Genomic DNA, 17,411 nt, shown 5'->3' on the forward strand with positions numbered 1-17,411 from the left:
TTATCTTCTAAAAATTAAGAGTGAAATTTAATTAAAAAATTTAAATTGAAAAAAATGTAAATATTGAAAACTAAATAAAAAATATAAGTACTATATAAAATCCAACTTAGATCATTAATAGAAAAACTTTGCGAATTAGATTTGTGGGACGTGGAAAGCATCAATAATGTTTCTACTTTTAACAATAAACTGATTTGATGTAATTAGTTTTGAAGATTAACGATGGGCTAGCCGGTAATAAACCCAAAAAAGAAAATATAGAATAATATCAATGGAGAAATTAAAAAAGGAAAAGAAAAACATTATGACTACTAAAATTTTAGATTAATTCAGGCATTCACAAAACTTAAAAAAAAAATACTAGACCCGTATAATCCTTTCGAATAATCTCATTATAAGTTCTGATCATTCTAAACCATAAATAAGAGGATAATGTATTTCAACGCACTCAAATCCACGTCCTCGTGCATTAGTAATAATGCGTATACGAAGCAAGTTAAGACACAATCGACTTGTTTGATATAATCTTAAACCTTAATTAATTACATGAAATGGAGACATATATATACCTTATTTGAGATGTTGTTAATATTATTATCATACATAAAAGAAAATCTAGGTAATTAATACATATATCGGTTAAGCAAATCCAACATTTAGTTAGCCTCAAATGATATTATTGTTCCACAAAGTCGTAGCCAATTAAATTAACAACTTAAGCTTCCAACACAATTTTCTGGATTTGAAACATGGAGTAGTGTGAAACATTATTAAATTTAATTTGTTATATAACAACGTGTATTACACTGAAGCTTGGATATTGAGGCCTACATAGTTAAATGGTCCTTATTTTCAAAGTATGCATGTGCGTGCATTTCTTCAAGAAATCTACAAGTCAACCATAAAATAAAAGAGAAGTCAATAAATACAAAGGGTTAATGGTCCTTCAACATATAAATATATTTTTTTTTTCAAAAACTTGGGAGGCAAGCAAGGGATTAACTATAATTAACATTTAACCCCTTTTTTATGTAAAAATTAATTTCCCAGTCCCTCAAATCAAAATTAGAAGGATCGAGGAGCATGATTTACATGAGCACACTTCACATCAAATGCTGGTCCACCAGTCCCTATCAATATTTGTAGGTTGATGTTTACTTGCTTAAAGCTAATCTGTTTCGCATTAATGTCATCTGGTCTCTCTCCCTCTCCTTGTATAAACATCAGCTAGTAACATGTATCTATCATATTATATATAAATGTATAGCTCTCCTCTACTAGTTATAGGAAGAAATGGAGTTGCTTGATCTTGTGGTGATCTCGAAAGCCCTTTTCTCGGTAGCCCTAGCAAGTGCCGTTTGTTACGTCTTCCATTACTATACCAGGAGCTGGCTGAGGTCTCAAAGGCTTAGAAAAAAGCTGTGCATGCAAGGCATCAAAGGACCACCTCCTGGTTTTGTGTATGGAAATGTAGCAGAGATGCAGCAAATCCAGTTAAAGGCAAAGAAGACACGGAACCACTCTGAAATTGTTGCTCATGACTATACTTCAACCCTCTTCCCATATCTTGATCATTGGAGAAAAGAATATGGTAAGTGCCTTACATATTTCATTTACCTACATACGATACAACTAGAAACAATACATTTTTTTATGCTTTCTGCAATATGCATGATAGATCAGTTGGTTTTTTTTTTTCTTTTTATGTTGGGAGTGTTTGTTTTGTAAGGGTGCTTATTTATGGCAAATGCTGTAAGAGGTTTGCCTTGTTACGAAAAGTATCGCTTTATAAATTACCATTTTCCGATGGCTAAAAAAACGAGACTTTTTGTCTTCACCTTTTGCATTCTTCCATCTTTTATAAAGAGTTTTTGAAGTGAACGCAAACACTTACTTTACATATAGCATCTGCTGCATCTGTTTCTTGATGATTCATGATGCTATATATATATTCACTTCTTTCTTTATATAATACTTATAAGTGTTCATAGTTTCTTTTCAATTTTTAAATAAAAAAATAATATATTTTAGTACACTTAAATTATAAAAAATAATATATTTTAATACACTGACAACAATATCTATACTAATTAAAGAAAAAAAAAACATGTATTAAAACAAGTAGAAGGCAAAGAGAGGTAGATGCGGTTGGGGCATTAAAGAAGGGAGAATGATGATGGGCAAATAATTCCTGAGTTTGACCGTTGAGCAGGCCCCCATTTCCACTACGCCATCACATAAACAATATATTACTCAAGCCGGCAAATTTCTCTTTATTTTTCATGTCGTTCTTCAAATTTTTTTATAGGCGTCCTTAAAATGAAATACTTTCTTCTACATTAATTCAAAATTAAATTTTTATTTATACTGCTTTTTTTAAAACCATAATTTGTACTACTACTAGTACAATATATATCTATATGTATAACCTGGAAAACCAATGATTGTGTGGCAGCATACAGTCCACCGCCCCTAACAATTAATTCTTGATTTATGAATAAACATTTTTTGGTATATTTCGAATTTGCTCTCCCATCTTTAGGATATTCCATTGGTTCATTATTGGGATGAATATTGAGTGTGGCTAGGTTAAAAGTTTGAAGTTTACGAGTAAATATTTTTAATTGTTTTAATTATTAATTTTAGATTAAATATTTTATATTATTTGGGCATATAGTATCATAACAAGCAATATTACATAAGTGATAGTAACATCTAAACCTAATTAGTAAACTAAGAGGAAGCTAAGTTAAATGCAACTTCTTATTATTTTATGGAACTATTTTATAGATTAGGTGGAATTAATGTAATGGTAACCTCATCAAAATAAGCATGACATTTCATTTTTAATTCAAAAAAATAAACCCGTAGGAAAACCATACTTGTTACTATTTGATTAATTGTATTCATTTCAATATATTAAACTTTTGTTAAATCTAATTGCCTAAGAGAAAAATTTTCAAATAAATATTCATTTAAAGGGGTGACTTTTTGCATTTCACATAATCCAACGTAGAATACAAAAAATATATATATAATTTAAATTTTTTCATATTATTTATTAACAATATCTATATATTTTCACAAATATAATGATACTCGTATATAGTATACTATTTCTTTTAATCTCCAAGTTCATAACATATCTGTACATGTCACAAATTTCATAGAAATGCATTTTAAAGTACAAATTACTTAAAAAAACTGTTCATAGAAATGCATTATTTCCATAGAAAAATGGGATTAGGTGAAATGTTAAAGAAGAAAAGATTTTTGGTAGTTTAGAAGAGTTGAGATTTTAGAATAAACCCGTTCTGTATGTAGATTTAATTCTGTTTTTAGTCTGAGTACTCTTTAGAGTTCCAAAATTAGGTCTCTTTGCTTTTATTTATAGAAATTTAGTTTCTTTATCTGTTTGATTTGAAAATGCATTCCCAATTGGTAACATTGTTAATAGGTTTCCATCAAATACAAATGTGTCATTTTATTATTTAAGAGTCTAATTTGAAAATTAAAGTCTTTGCTTTTATTTATAGAAATTTAGTTTCTTTATCTGTTTGATTTGAAAATGCATTCCCAATTGGTAACATTGTTAATAGGTTTCCATCAAATACAAATGTGTCATTTTATTATTTAAGAGTCTAATTTGAAAATTAAAGTCTAATTGATAGCATATATTTAAATTTAATAGCAATTCGTTAACAATATTAAGGGACTAAATTTTAAAATTTCGAAGAGTATAGGGATTAGGACATAATTAGACATACATATATGTATGTATGTATGAATACGTACTGTATGTATGAAGATGATGTTGTCATTAATGAAGAGAAGTTGAAATGAATTGTGAACGCAGGTTCGATATACACATATTCAACGGGGCTCAGGCAACACCTATACGTGAACGACCTGGAAATAGTGAAGGAAATGAACCAGTTGAATACCTTGCAGTTGGGCAAGGATGCTTATATGACCAAAGCACTCCAACCCATGCTTGGCAATGGCGTTATAAGATCCAATGGCCAATTCTGGGCCCATCAAAGGAAGATCATTGCGCCAGAGTTCTTCATGGACAAGGTTAAGGTAATACCACTTATACTTCCATTCATTTCCTTCATATTATACTGTACAGGATTTGTACCAACTGTATTGGTCTAAAAGGCTGAATGCTTATATATATGTTATGTCAATCTCTTAGGGCATGGTGGGGCTGATGGTGGAATCGACAGTGCCATTGCTAAAAAAGTGGGAAGCCATGATTGATGCAGGTGGTGGTTTGGCAGCTGAAATTAATGTGGATGAGGATTTGAGGAGTGTTTCAGCTGATGTTATTGCAAGGGCATGTTTTGGGAGCTCTTATGTTAAAGGCAAACAGATTTTCTCCAAGCTTAGGACCATTCAGACCACCATTACCAAACAAGGCTTTCTTTTTGGCCTCAATGGTTCAAGGTACAATATTTCAATAAATATACACACAGACAAGGACACTTGCACACCCATTGTTTCAATTTGCATGCAGTAAAAGACATCATTTATATATCTGAGTTGGCAGATTCTTTCCCAACAAGAAAGTCAGCAATTTAGAAAGAGAGGTGGAATTGTTGATTTGGGAGACCGTGAAACGACGACAGCAAGAATGCGTAGACAAATCTTCAGGTCAAAAGGATTTAATGCAGCTTATATTAGAAAGTGCTGTGAATGAAGCGGGTGTAGGGCTAGGCAAGGGTTCCCCGCAGAAGTTTATAGTCGATAACTGCAAGAACATATACTTTGCTGGTCACGAAACAACTGCTATCACTGCATCCTGGTGTTTGATGCTACTTGCTTTGTACCCAGAGTGGCAATCTCGTATTCAAGCAGAGGTGGCTCAAGTTTGTAACAATGGCTTGCCTGATGCAGATTCTATTTCTCGATTGAAAACGGTAAATATATGCATCATTTCTTTTCTTATTTGCCTCCTGTAAGTTGGTTTGCCTGCCACATATAAGTTGCTGCCATATATGAAGGTGACTATGGTGATTCAAGAAGCCATGCGACTGTACCCAGCAGCAGCATTCGTGTCAAGGGAGGCACTAGAAGATACTCGAATCGGGAACATTTTGGTTCCAAAAGGGGTATGCATTTGGACTCTGATTCCAACTTTGCATAGGGATCCTGAAATATGGGGAGCAGATGCCAATGAGTTCAAACCTGATAGGTTCATCAATGGCGTCTCCAAAGCTTGCAAATCCGCACAAGGCTATCTTCCGTTCGGTTTAGGCACTCGGTTGTGCTTGGGTAAGAACTTCGCGATGGTTCAATTGAAGGTTCTTCTATCCCTTATTGTCTCCAAGTTTACGTTCTCTCTATCTCCAAGTTATCGCCATTCTCCTGCTTTTAGGATGCTTGTTGAACCCGAACATGGTGTATATATCAAAATACAAAACATCTAATACTGCCACACTCTACTGGTTTTGAGCCTGAATATTATTAGTTATGAAATGAAGCTTTTTATATATGTAATTTATTTTTTTTATATGTTTCATGAAAGAAATAGAAGCGTACGTTGTTTCATAACATGTAATGCCTTTTGGTTAACATTGATAGTTCGTCTTCTTAATGGATTGAGAAATGGGACAGGCAAGTAATTCTGAAAACCAGCTAGTCAGTCTATAGTTGTGTATTACACAACTTTTAAATCAGGCTATCTGGGATTTGAATACCACCCCACACACACATGCACTCGCATTCTCTCTCTCTCTCTTATTTCATGCGTGCATACATGCGCAGCGCAGACACATGATATATATTAAGCACTAGAATACAGATTCAGGATTAAGCCAACAGAGGGGCAGAAAGGAGGGATGCGGGTGAGCAAGATTGATGTGTAAGTAGCAAGCAGTGGAAAAAATATATATAAGGTTAGACAAGCACAAACTGTAAATGAAAATATATGCTAACAATGCACATGGAACACTTCTTAAAACGCAGCATTTCTGTTTGTGTAGTATAACTTGTAGACATTTCTTAACTACACTAAGCATCTTACAACCTTTGGTTGATTCAAACTGAAGAATCCTTAAAACTCAGTCCTAAATATTTGTTACAAGAATTTTTCCTTATTGGACATAACCAAGCTACCTGAGAAGTGCAGGCAAGTAAAAAATTGCAAATCAAAGTTACCTGGTTGAGCTAAAAAAAGAATCAATGGATAAAAGGACTAAGGAGCCAAGTATGCATTTAAATTCAAAATCATGGTTGGGGCTCCTTGCTAAACTTCTTCACAAAATCAATGGATAACCTGCACGAAAGTAAGACCATAAACTCTCAGATATAGTGGAAAACCAGGAAGGTTAATCTTTTAACTTGTTTGCTAACCACAATCCTTGAACCACATTAAGTAATTAGATCCGGGACAAAGGCCACTGACCAGATTGACTTGTCAAAATACAAAAGCACCCAACAGCGTATGCAATAAAACCCAATAGATTATAATGCCAAGCCGTAAGGCAGGTTGTTGCATGAGCGCCCGATCACAAGAAACCCTGGCAGATTACATGAACATAGTTACTCGATAAAATGGCTGCTTTTGGAGTGCAAGTAAATAAATTAATTAACTCTCGGTCCAAAATTTCAGAATAAAGCAAACTGAAAAGCAGAGATGAATCCTTACCATAAGCCATCTATCATATCAGTTATTGGTCTCGTAAACCTTGGAACAACTCTTGACGTGGTAAGTGATTTGAAACCATGAACTGAGGAAATAATGAAATTAAAATGTAAGGATTAAAGGATTTATGCATTCAATTAAAAGTTACCTTCACTTGAAGGAGACATAAGTATAAACAAATTAAGTTTTTCAAAAAGCAGTGAAGGATACCTTTATCTTCATCTTCATCTTCTAACCTACTATTGTTACCATCATCCGCATCAATAGGAATAGCAACTTGATCAGTATTGACTTTACGCAAACTACGAACTTGGGATGTTGTAGAGGTCCCTGCTATTGCCCGCTTGTTTATCTACACAAAATCTCAGCAAAATAAACTACTCAATATATATACACATATTTCTTGTGCTGTTGATTATGCAAAAGCTTAACTTGTGAACTGGTAAGAGTAAAATACCTATCAACTTTGAATCATCATTATTTGTTAAAAGTAACAGTCTAATTTAGAAGCAAATCTTAGATACTATATTAACAAATGCTGATAAATTTGCTACAAGGATTTTGATTCTGTAGCTTTTTACTCATTTTGCATCTATGATTGCGTGATGAAACCAGCCAAGGCTTCTACCTCACAGAATAAAATATGAAGCGTTGACAAGGAAACAGAGAAATTAGGAAACAGGAAATTCCGAGATAGAAATTAGGTTTCCTCGATCACAAAGTCTTGTTTATCCCTAGTTTTCTAAAGGTCCTAAGTTCGAAAGCATGCCATTCAAGGAAATTGCAAACACACCAAATAACTTACCACAGGTTCAACCTCCACGATTTCAGAGATCAAACCAGCTGCCTGACCCACATCTCCGACACCTTCAAGCAAATTTAACTGGGACTCCTTCTCATGCAAAGTCTTCTTGAGAGTTTCTTCTCTGCGTGTCAACTCCTCCACTTTACTCCGTTCTGCTTGCAACAATTCATCCCTATTTTGAGCAACCCCCCGTAGGTTTTCCAGCTCCGATGTAATAGAAATGATCCTTCTTTGTATTATTTCCTTGTATTCAGGCACCTGACTATTCTTTGTATCAAAATGCAGATCAGGTAACCCAACACGAGAAACAATTGATTCCAACCAAGTCAGAAATTCATTTATCTCATCTGAGTCTCTTTTATTGCCTACTTGTGATGCGGCAAGAACATCATTGGTGCATCTTGTGACCTCTTGTCTTAAGAAGGAAATCTCAGCATCCCGATCTTGTAGTTGTGATTGAAGCTGTTCAACCTTGGTAATAAGACTCTCTGATAGATCACGAAGTTCATCAAACCTGCTCACAGTGACGGAAAGCTTTTTCACAACCTTTCCACGAGAAGCTTCAAGGTTCTCTAAATCTGTGTTCTTCTGTTGCAGGACTCTCTCTAGTTCCTCAATCTTCTTTGTCAACTCTTCCATTTGGACCTCCTCCTCATCAAGTGCTTGCATAAGGGCTTCAATTTCTGTCAGGGAATAGCAATCACAAATAAGGATTTCAAAACTGATTGAATATGTAAGTAAAATAAAAAGTAGGATTCAAACAAGGACACATGCCTTGGTCCTTGGATGATAATACATCTGCCAGTGATTTGACTCTATCCTGCAATTCCACTGTGTTGGTTTGCACATTCTCCAGTTCTTTTACTCTCTGCTGCAATGAAGTCTGTTCTTCTCTCATTACTTCCAGTTCTTTCTCCAAATCATACACCCTGGTATTTGATGATTGAAGATCTCGTGAGTAATTCGTGGCAGAAGCTTCAGCTAACTTGATTTGACTAACAAGCTCCATGCATATCCTATCTTTCTGGATATCCTTCTCCTGAAGCTCTTTCTGCAAATTTGCTATGGTAATTCTCATTTCCCTCTGACTTCCTTCGTTAATTTCAGCTTTCATGCGCAGGAAATCTTTCACTGTTGAAAAAAGCTTATCTGCCATAGTCTTGATATTTTCCTCAGCAGAAACAATATTTTGTCCACTGAGAGAACGTACTCCATCAGCGAATATTACAGGCTTCATTTTAGTCCCCAGATCTGCAGTACCTAAATTATTTCCTAACAGCTCAGCTTTCTGGTTCTCAATTTCCAAGACTGAATTAGCACATGCTTCATAAAGGAAGGCAATGTTTCTTCTCAACACAAGAATCTCCATGTCTCTCTCTTCCCCAACTGATTCTAAATGCATAATGTTTCTCCTCATAGCTTCAAATGACTCTTTCTGAGATTTTTTTTCTCTATGCAGGATCTCCAATACATTCCATATCCCATGACCTTTTTCTTGTAATGATTTTGACTGCACAATCAACTTTTCCTTCAGTGCAGCAATTTCAGTTCTCAAATCTTGCAGGTGATGCCAGAGTAAACCACAAACTTCAACTATTGATTTGTCATCCATAGGGTCCTGCATATTGGCAACCGGCCAAGTTTCGATGAAGTGAATGTTCTCCTGAAGAGGAAACCAAAAAACAACTAAAATTAACAATACATTCATGAAATACCCAATGAGACAAGAAAGGTGTCAACTTTTTGGGTCAATCAAAAGGTTTTTGTTCAATATAATTGGCACGCATGCTACTAAAGGAGAAGGAAGACATAATAACCAATAACTGGTTGGAGAAGAAAAATACAAAAGAAACAAGACAGGCAAACCATTAGATTTCCTGAAAAAGGAATATCCCAAACTAAATGCACAAAGGAAAGACAACCCATATGTTACCTTGTCCTCTAAATTGCTGGAGGTACTGTATGGCCAGCCAGACATATCTTCGGCATCACCCCCTTCCAAGCATAACTTAACGATAACCTCCAAATTTTGCAGAAATTCCAAGTCCTTTGAGAAAATATTAGATGCCAAACCCTGAACATTATTGACACCATTTCTCAATGCGTCTAAACTAGATTGTAACATGACTAATTCGGAATATTGTTTCCTTTTTTCTTCAGAGTGAACTGCAGACAACTTCTCAAGACGTGAGAGAACTTCAACTTTTGCAGCCTCTGCCACATCCCTTTCTTTCACAACTTCTGTAAGTTCACTAGCAAGTTTCGCTAGATCTTCCTGAAGACCATCATTTCTCTCTTGCACTTCATTCAACTCTGCAAGCAGTAGCTCTGCAGCAGTCTTTGACTTCCGTGACTCTTGTTCCAAAGAAGCTGCAGCTGCATGCAAATCATGGCAAACTTTCTCAATTTGTTCCAACTTCTCCACCGGATCAGAGATGTTAATTTCATTACCAACATCAATGTCAGCTATTGCATTTAATATCCTGCTCAATAAAAGCCCTTTCTCCTCGAACATGCGCTCAGTTTCTAACAGATGATTCCTCAAGAACAGACTGTCAGCTTCTAAGGATTCTACCCTTTCGCGGTAAGTAGAGAAGTCCCTCATCTTCAATTCATAATCAGCCAGAGCATTTTCTCGGTGGCTAAGGTCAGATTTCAAGCGTTCCAGCTCAGCATTCATATCTTCAGTGGTTTTCTTCAGGCTGTCACGTTGCTGCACCAAAGATTTCCCTTTTCTAACGGCAAGATTTAACTTTTCCCTCAGAGAAGCTAATTTCTGCTCTTCTTGATTAAGGAGCTCTTGCAACTCTTCCCTTTTCCTTTCAAGTGCTTGAACTTCATGAAGCAAAGATTGATGCTTTCCAAAGATTTCATCTCTTTCATCCTTCACCTGCATCAAGTCAAGCAGCATTGCCTCCAGCTTTTTCTTTAAAGAAGCTACATCCTCCTCAGTAGTAAGTGCATCTCTGCTTCTAGCTTCATCAAGGCTTGCATCGCCTATCTTGGGCTGGTCCATTTCAACATCCACCAGGTCAGGATTCATGGACTTGAGATTAGTGTAATTCTCTATAAGCTTATTCAATAATCTTTCCAAGCATGCAGTACTACTACCACCTGAAACCAAATCTTTTGCATCAGCGTCCAGTAACACATCAGAAATCAAGTGCTGCAATCTCCTTATTTCACCATCCATCCTAAGAAGATGTTCCTCCTCCTCCATCCTCTTAACCAATTCTTCCTGCAAACCACTGACTCTAATCTGAAGGTTTTCATTCTCAACTTCAAAATGAGCTGCCTTTGCCAAAAAGTTATGATGATTAGAAGTCATAGTCTCCAATTTTTCAGAACGTTGATCCCTCTCAAGTGTAACTGATTGAAGGTCTGCCTCAAGATCAGCTACTCTCTTTTCTGACTCCTCCAAATCAGCAGCTAGTGACCCATAATAATTTTCAAGATTATCAATCTTCTTCTGCAAAGAATTTCTTTCATGATTAGCCTCTGTAATCGCCCTCCCTAACCATTCAATCTTTTCTTCAGGTTCCATGGATTGCATTTGTGAAGGCATGTCGATTCCATCCAAAAGTTCCTCCCATTTTTGCACCAAGTGGCTCCTTTCCATTAAGGATTGTTCCAACAGTTCATTTCGTTCTACCAAACTATAAATCTTGCCCTGAAGGTTTTCATTCTCAACTTCAAATTGAGCTGCCTTCGCCGAAAGATTATGATGATTAGAAGTCATAGTCTCCAATTTTTCAGAAAGTTGATCCCTCTCAAGCGTAACCGATTGAAGATCTGCCTCAAGATCAGCTACTCTCTTTTCTGACCCCTCCAACTCAGCAGCTACTGACCTATAATAATTTTCAAGATTATCAATCTTCTTCTGCAAAGAATTTCTTTCATGATTAGCCTCTGTAAACGCCCTTCCTAACCATTCAATCTTTTCTTCAGGTTCCATGGATTGCATTTGTGAGGGCATGTTGATTCCATCCAAAAGCTCCTCCCATTTTTGCAACAAGTGGTTCCTTTCCATTAAGGATTGTTCCAGCATTTCATTTCGTTCTGCCAACCTATAAAACTTACCCTGAAGGTCCTCATATTTTCTTCTCAAGTCCTCCACTAAAGTTGAGCCTTGTTGCGGATCTTCTTTCCAGGTATCTACAGGAACAAAACCTGCATCAGAGTGTAAACCTCCAATTGAACTTTTCTGATCCCAGTCAGTGAGAGGCAAAGAATTACCAGTGGTGGACTTTACTAACCAATCAACCTTTTCAATAATATCTCTAGAATGGAAATGCTCAGGCAGATCTAGTTCTTCTAAAATCTCTTCAATTCTCTGCAGTACGGAGTCTTTGAGAAGAAATGATTCTCTTAAAGCAGTAGCTGAGTTGCGAATGTATGAAAGTTCAGATTCCAGAGCTTCCACACGCTCACCTGCCTCTGAGTAAGTCTTCAGTTTTATTTCTAATTCCTGAAGTCGGGCATCTTTTGCTTGTAATTCCTGAGAGCATCTCTCAAGTTCAGCAGATGTCTCTGCAAGTGACTGCTTAAGACCATCACGCTGCACTACCAAACCTTTCCCCTTTGCCACAGCTATGCTAAGCTTCTCCCTAACTGAAGACACTCGCTGCTCTGACAGTTCAAGTTCGCCTTTTTTCTCCTGTAACTCAGAATGTGCAGTCACAAGGGCTTCCTCTTCATGGCGCAGACTTTCTTTCAGAGTATGGATTTCCAGCTCCTGCTGAAGCCTCAATGCATCTAACTGATGCATCTTTTCCTCTAATTCTGTCAATTCGATCACCTTAGAACCAAACTCCTTTCTACAATCACTCGCCAGCTCAACAATTTCTTTGTATTTCTTAACAAGCAAATAAACTAACAATTCAAGACGGGAACCAGGTGTTTTATCTGAGTCAGTTTCGTAGTCTTCCAGTTCTACAACATTCTCAACATGTTCTATAAGCTTTCGAATGGCATTTGAATTAAGGCATTCCCTGCTCATTTCCTCAAAGTCTCTTGTCCTATTCACCAATTCTGAATTAAGTTGATCATTAACAGACTGGAGATGTAGCCTTTCACCCAAAACATTCTCCAGTTGTTCAATGAAGATTGTATACTTGCTATAATCTAAGAGATCTGGAAGCTTCTCAACTTTTGGATTCATCTCAGCCTCACCCACCAATGCACACGAATCTATTAAAAGTTTCTTCAGGCCATTGTACATCTCCTGTAGTATCTGTGTCATAACTTCATTCTTCCTGAGTAAATCATTATACTTCTCATCCACTTCTTTGTATGAACTAGAAATCGCATCATGACCTGCATTAGCAGCTTCTAGTTTCTCTTGCAGATCTTGGATTGTATTAATGGCAGAAGTAACAGAAGTTGTGACCTGGCTACTTGTATCCAAAACATCATTGCTGTTATTTGAGAAGCTGGAGTTGGAAAGCCTCCCAACGTATCCATCAAGCATCCTGACTGTCTCAACAATCCGAGTGAGCTTAGATTTCCATTCTAGTTCAACAGTCAATGCCCTCTCAGCTGCCTCCTCCTGCCAACTTTCTAACTGTTTATATAAATCAGAAGCCATCTCATCTGACCTTTTCTGTAAATCCGAAAAGTGACCCTGCATTTCAGTAAGTCTCAACTGATAATCGCTCAATTTCTGGCAAAGCTCAGCATTTTCTGAACTACATATACTTTCTTGCTGCTTTAGAGCTTCATGAAGAACCTCAAATTCCTTGTTCTTAGCTTCAACTAAAAGTGAATGTTGCTTAATAGCTTCATACAGAACCGCCAGCTCAATGTTGGTTGCTTCAAGACTATTACTGTATTCCTTCAAAGATTCATGTAGAACCATGAGCTCTCCGAATGTCAAATTAGCAGATTTTCTACAATTCTTCTCTCCTCTGTATAAGGAACTGGCATTATCAGCATCCTGAACCAATAGCTTAAGCACTGCTCTTAGATCTTCCGTTATCTCTTTAGTTGAATCAAGCAGGTCTCCCAGTGATTGACATTCAGTCAAACCTCTTTCCTCAACCTTAGGTTCATCATGAGGCACTCTTGACTCAAAGGCTTGAATTAGTTTTGATACTCCTGGCACAACCGGTTTACTGCTGGACTGTTGTAATGACACTGAATGGGAGTGTATCTGTTCAATTGCCATTCCAAGGTTTTGCAATATTCTTTCAGCCTCCTTCAAGAGTTCCTTCAAGACTAGAAAACCAGAAGATTCATCAAAGATTTCCTGCTCATGCAATGCAAGTGACAGCCCACCAAAATCATCAGGCAAGGCTTTCTCCAATACCACGGTGGATAACTCAGGATCTCGCTTCCAAGGGATTTGGCAGGAATGTTCTTGTTCAGTAGCATTTTCATGGACCCCACTAACTGCATCCAAGTTTTTTACTTGACTCCCAGCTTTAACATTGTGGGTTGCCCTACTCTCGCTTTCAGCTATCTTGGCCTTATGCAGGTCCAGACTGGCATTGAGAAAATTATTTTCCTCTATTAGCTTCTCCAGTCGTACTGTTACTTCTTTTAATTCAGCCTCAAGTTGTATGTGTTGCCCATGTTTTGTAGCAAACTGCTCTTGAAGAACAAGCAGCTCAGAAGCAAGTCTCTTGTTCTCATGGACAAAATACTCCTTTTCCCCATTAAGCTTCTTTCTCTCCTCTGTAACTAAAGCAAGGTTCCCATTCAAGTTCGACTTTTCAACTTGTAAAGCAGCCAGCAAATCCTTATATTCTTCCAAGTCAATAGCTGTTTTCTCTTTCCCGAGTGCAAGCAACTCCTTTTCTTCTTCAAGCTTCATTCTCTCTTCCGTCATCGTAGCAAGACTCTTGCTTATATCAGAATGTTCCACCTGTAAAGCTGCAATCATGGCTCTGCAGTCAGCTAATTCTTTCAGTAGCTTCTCATTCTCGTGAAAGGACATGTTCTGATCCACAAGTGCATTATATTGGCTTTGCAGTTCCTCCCTCTCACTAGCAAAAACCTGGAGTTCAGACCTGCATTGTGCTAGCTCTTCTACAAGGCATGCATTCTTCTCAAGAACCCCGTTGACGGAAAAGCGAAGAACAGATATCTCATCAATAAGCTGCTGACAATGGTGATCAGATTGCATATGCAGATCAGACTGCTCAGCAAGTTGCAAGTAAAATATATCTTTCGTAGAACTTGTGAGATACAACTCCTCTTTTACTTTCTCAAATAAATCTGACTGATAAGATAGCGCTAAACCGTAAGTTGCAACATCTGCAATAGATACTATTGCTTGCAAGTTTAGCAGATGCCTATATTCATCTTCATCTAGACTTCTTATCATCTCTGCTAGCTGAGAGAGTCTGACAGGAGAACCATCTCTGACAAGAGACAGAACTGGATCTGGCAAACCTGTGAACTTTGTCAGATGAGATCTTTCATGACTTCCATCCTGAGACACAAAGGAGCCCTTGGGTAAACATTGCTGCTGTTCTTCCAAAGTCTTGTCATCACCGTAATCACCAAATGGAGAGCCCATTGCTTGCTTTTCATCAACATGTGAACAAGGTATTGCTTCTTCAGCAAGTTTATTTGTCAACTGGTAACTAGCAGCAAAACTTTTCTCTGGTTGGGAACTGCTGGCTGCCCCAATAGATACAGATGCATCATCTCTACTGATAGCCTGCTTGGCCTCACTAGATGGCCCCTGCAAGCCAGTTACTTCTGAAGTTTCCCCTTCAGGAGATTTATTGCATTCACCATGCTCAGACAAAGGAAGTTTGCCATCAATTTCGAACTCTGTTTCACCACCCCTATCAAATTGGTTCAACCCCAAACCATCAGCTTCCTGCATTGCCCCTACCCAGCAACAAATGAGAACATAATTATACATCAAAACCACACATAACTCATCCCAAATTTGCCCAATTCAATCCCCTAACAAAAAGCATTAGAGAAGAAATTAAAAACTATGTGCCAAGAAAAGAAAAGCACAACCTACATCTGTTACCTGATCTCCCCTTGCTTGAGACAGGGATGTATCAGGAAAATCATCTGGTGTAAAAAGTGGATTCCGCCCAGTTCCCTCGTTGGAATCTACCAAATTGAGTTTAACCACTGTCCCTTCTACGGTATCAACTGAAGTAGAAGGTTGTGGCACAATATTATGTTCTGTTTCCCCTTCAGAAACTGGGATATCTGCAGTTGAGGAATGTATTTCTGTGCTGACCATACTATCAACACACTGTGTACCTTCCCCTCCGTTAGAGACTGAAGAATCAACCTCAACAGGTACTCCAGCATTATGGGCTACTACAGTCTCGACATTGCCTGTCAGAGATACAGAAGGTTCCAATGAAGAAACAACAGCAGTAGTATCAAGCCCAGAAGGGAATGAACTCTCCATAAACTGTGACACTGTCAAGTCAACAGCTACAGTTTCCCCTTTGGAGACCTGTGATGAGACTGTTGGTTTGCCAACTGAAGATGCTGCATCAGCATCAGATTTGTTCGGCTTTTTGGAAGACTTTCCACGACTGCTACTTCCTTTACCATCCTTCTTCTGGCGAAATTGTTGAAGCTGAAAGAGATGACATAAAAGTAAACTCTAACCAATCCTAACAGCTTAAAAAAGGAAAAAAAGTTGCATCTCATAAGATAGAAACAAAAAGGTTATACTAAGTAAAAAAAGGAAATTAAAACACCTAAACTTTGAATTCTATTTAAGGTTCAGAACATCTGAGACAGATTTTGATTTTCTTCAGCTCTTTTCTTTACCAAATAATAATAATAACAACTAAATATCAGTTGATAAAACACTAGAAATCGGTTGCGAGAGTGGAAACAAATCAAAAGCAGTACTACCATGATGGTGAACTAGGGAATTTCTGCCCTCAAAGAAAAAATCATGGTTGAAAAGAATAAAGTATATCCGGACAGCCAAAGTACTTGGAAAAATAAGAGAGAACAGCCCAAAATCAAAGATGAAAAAGCAAATATAACGGAAACCTTTTGACGTCCGGCAGCAAGCATATCAGTACGGCTCTTGTTCTTGTCCATCTGATCCGCTCCGTGTTCGCTTCCCACTCTGACGGCTCCAGCAATCAAAACCAATTCTCAATCACCATCACGATCTCCCTCCTAAATGTGCCCACGAAAAACAAACTCGAATTAGCAAAGTGAAAAAAATTATTATCAATTTAGATAAACAAAGAAGCCGCCATTAGCTGCAGTGTTGGACCATGTTAGCTGAAGATTCCGAAAATAAGTATATGCATATCATTTTAAAGGGAAAATTGTACAAGATGAATACTTAATTTGCTTCTCTTTTTTTTCTAACATTTTTCGAACAACCGAAAATAAAACAAAATCCCCAATCCCAAAATTTAAATAAATAAATAAATAACAGCCAAAGACTCCAATCCTGAACCAGGAAATCACAAGAAGGCAAATTTGATTGACAACAATATATATATAACTTGAATACCTGGAATTGCCTCGATCTGGTCGATAACCCGGCGCCGTAAATGAGGTTCTGCTTTTTGCGCCAAAATTTGCTTCTGATTTCGGAGTTAGCCAAGCTTAAGCGCTTGCCTGTAATTTGTGTTCGTTTTTTTCCCCCTTTCACTTAGATCTAAAGCAAACTTCTGAATCCTGTGTGTGCAGGTGAAATGTCTAATTCCGCAAAATTTCGCTGCTTGCCGCATTGCAACGTTTATGTCTGGATTGGGATTGGGTTAGTGTGAAAAGAAACCCACAACAAGTTTGGGCTAAGTTTTGTGACCTTGTACGCGTCCGCCTCGAAAAGAGCTTTGAACCCAAATGTGAAGGCTGAAGGCCGATTAGAGGATTGCAACTTCGGCTCATGATGTTGTAATGATCGTTAGATAGAAAGCCCGATTCTGTTTGACCAAAAATAAACTTATTAAAAAAACTAAAATTAATAATTATGTTAGTTCAATTGACATAGCTATT

General features: G+C 37.3%; 2 protein-coding genes across 7 annotated transcripts; one reads left to right on the forward strand and one right to left on the reverse strand.

Annotated features, from left to right (window-relative positions):
- Nucleotides 1–1,196: 1,196 nt before the first annotated feature.
- On the forward strand, nt 1,197–5,594 carry LOC107937916 (cytochrome P450 714A1). The gene is made up of 5 exons (XM_016870916.2): nt 1,197–1,591; nt 3,857–4,083; nt 4,199–4,449; nt 4,553–4,922; nt 5,007–5,594. Exons 1-5 carry the CDS (start codon nt 1,294–1,296, stop codon nt 5,430–5,432), a joined length of 1,572 nt encoding a protein of 523 aa, XP_016726405.1. The 5' UTR covers nt 1,197–1,293; the 3' UTR covers nt 5,433–5,594.
- Nucleotides 5,595–5,919: 325 nt separating this feature from the next.
- LOC107937903 (nucleoprotein TPR) lies at nt 5,920–17,136 on the reverse strand. Of its 6 annotated transcripts, none has more exons than XM_041113018.1 (11): nt 16,924–17,136; nt 16,446–16,577; nt 15,448–16,017; nt 11,691–15,285; nt 9,388–11,609; nt 8,229–9,117; nt 7,455–8,137; nt 6,860–7,001; nt 6,653–6,734; nt 6,410–6,524; nt 5,920–6,280 (listed from the first exon to the last, which is right to left on the reverse strand). In XM_041113018.1, the coding sequence occupies exons 2-10, from the start codon at nt 16,494–16,496 to the stop codon at nt 6,422–6,424; spliced, it is 8,337 nt and encodes a 2,778-aa protein (XP_040968952.1). In that variant the 5' UTR covers nt 16,497–16,577; nt 16,924–17,136; the 3' UTR covers nt 5,920–6,280; nt 6,410–6,421. The 6 variants fall into 6 exon arrangements, with proteins under 6 accessions (XP_040968952.1, XP_040968951.1, XP_040968950.1 ...); XM_041113017.1 differs by having other exon boundaries at nt 11,691–15,296; nt 15,435–16,017; XM_041113016.1 differs by having other exon boundaries at nt 9,388–15,285.
- Between the last annotated feature and the right edge of the window lie 275 nt (nt 17,137–17,411).

The sequence above is a fragment of the Gossypium hirsutum genome, chromosome A05 (genome assembly GCF_007990345.1).
Source record: "Gossypium hirsutum isolate 1008001.06 chromosome A05, Gossypium_hirsutum_v2.1, whole genome shotgun sequence".
NCBI lineage: Eukaryota > Viridiplantae > Streptophyta > Magnoliopsida > Malvales > Malvaceae > Gossypium > Gossypium hirsutum.

What these genes read in the sequence shown, in the direction of transcription:
- LOC107937916 (XM_016870916.2), top strand. Translation starts at nt 1,294, where the DNA reads ATGGAGTTGCTTGATCTTGTGGTGATCTCGAAAGCCCTTTTCTCGGTA. An exon ending in TTTGGCCTCAATGGTTCAAG is followed by an intron (nt 4,450 to 4,552) that starts GTACAATATTTC and finishes CTGAGTTGGCAG; the next exon opens with ATTCTTTCCCAACAAGAAAG. An exon ending in CTATTTCTCGATTGAAAACG is followed by an intron (nt 4,923 to 5,006) that starts GTAAATATATGC and finishes CCATATATGAAG; the next exon opens with GTGACTATGGTGATTCAAGA.
- LOC107937903 (XM_041113014.1), bottom strand. Translation starts at nt 16,496, where the DNA reads ATGGACAAGAACAAGAGCCGTACTGATATGCTTGCTGCCGGACGTCAA. An exon ending in ATTATCATCCAAGGACCAAG is followed by an intron (nt 8,138 to 8,228) that starts GCATGTGTCCTT and finishes ATTCCCTGACAG; the next exon opens with AAATTGAAGCCCTTATGCAA. An exon ending in TCGTGGAGGTTGAACCTGTG is followed by an intron (nt 7,002 to 7,454) that starts GTAAGTTATTTG and finishes GATTTTGTGTAG; the next exon opens with ATAAACAAGCGGGCAATAGC.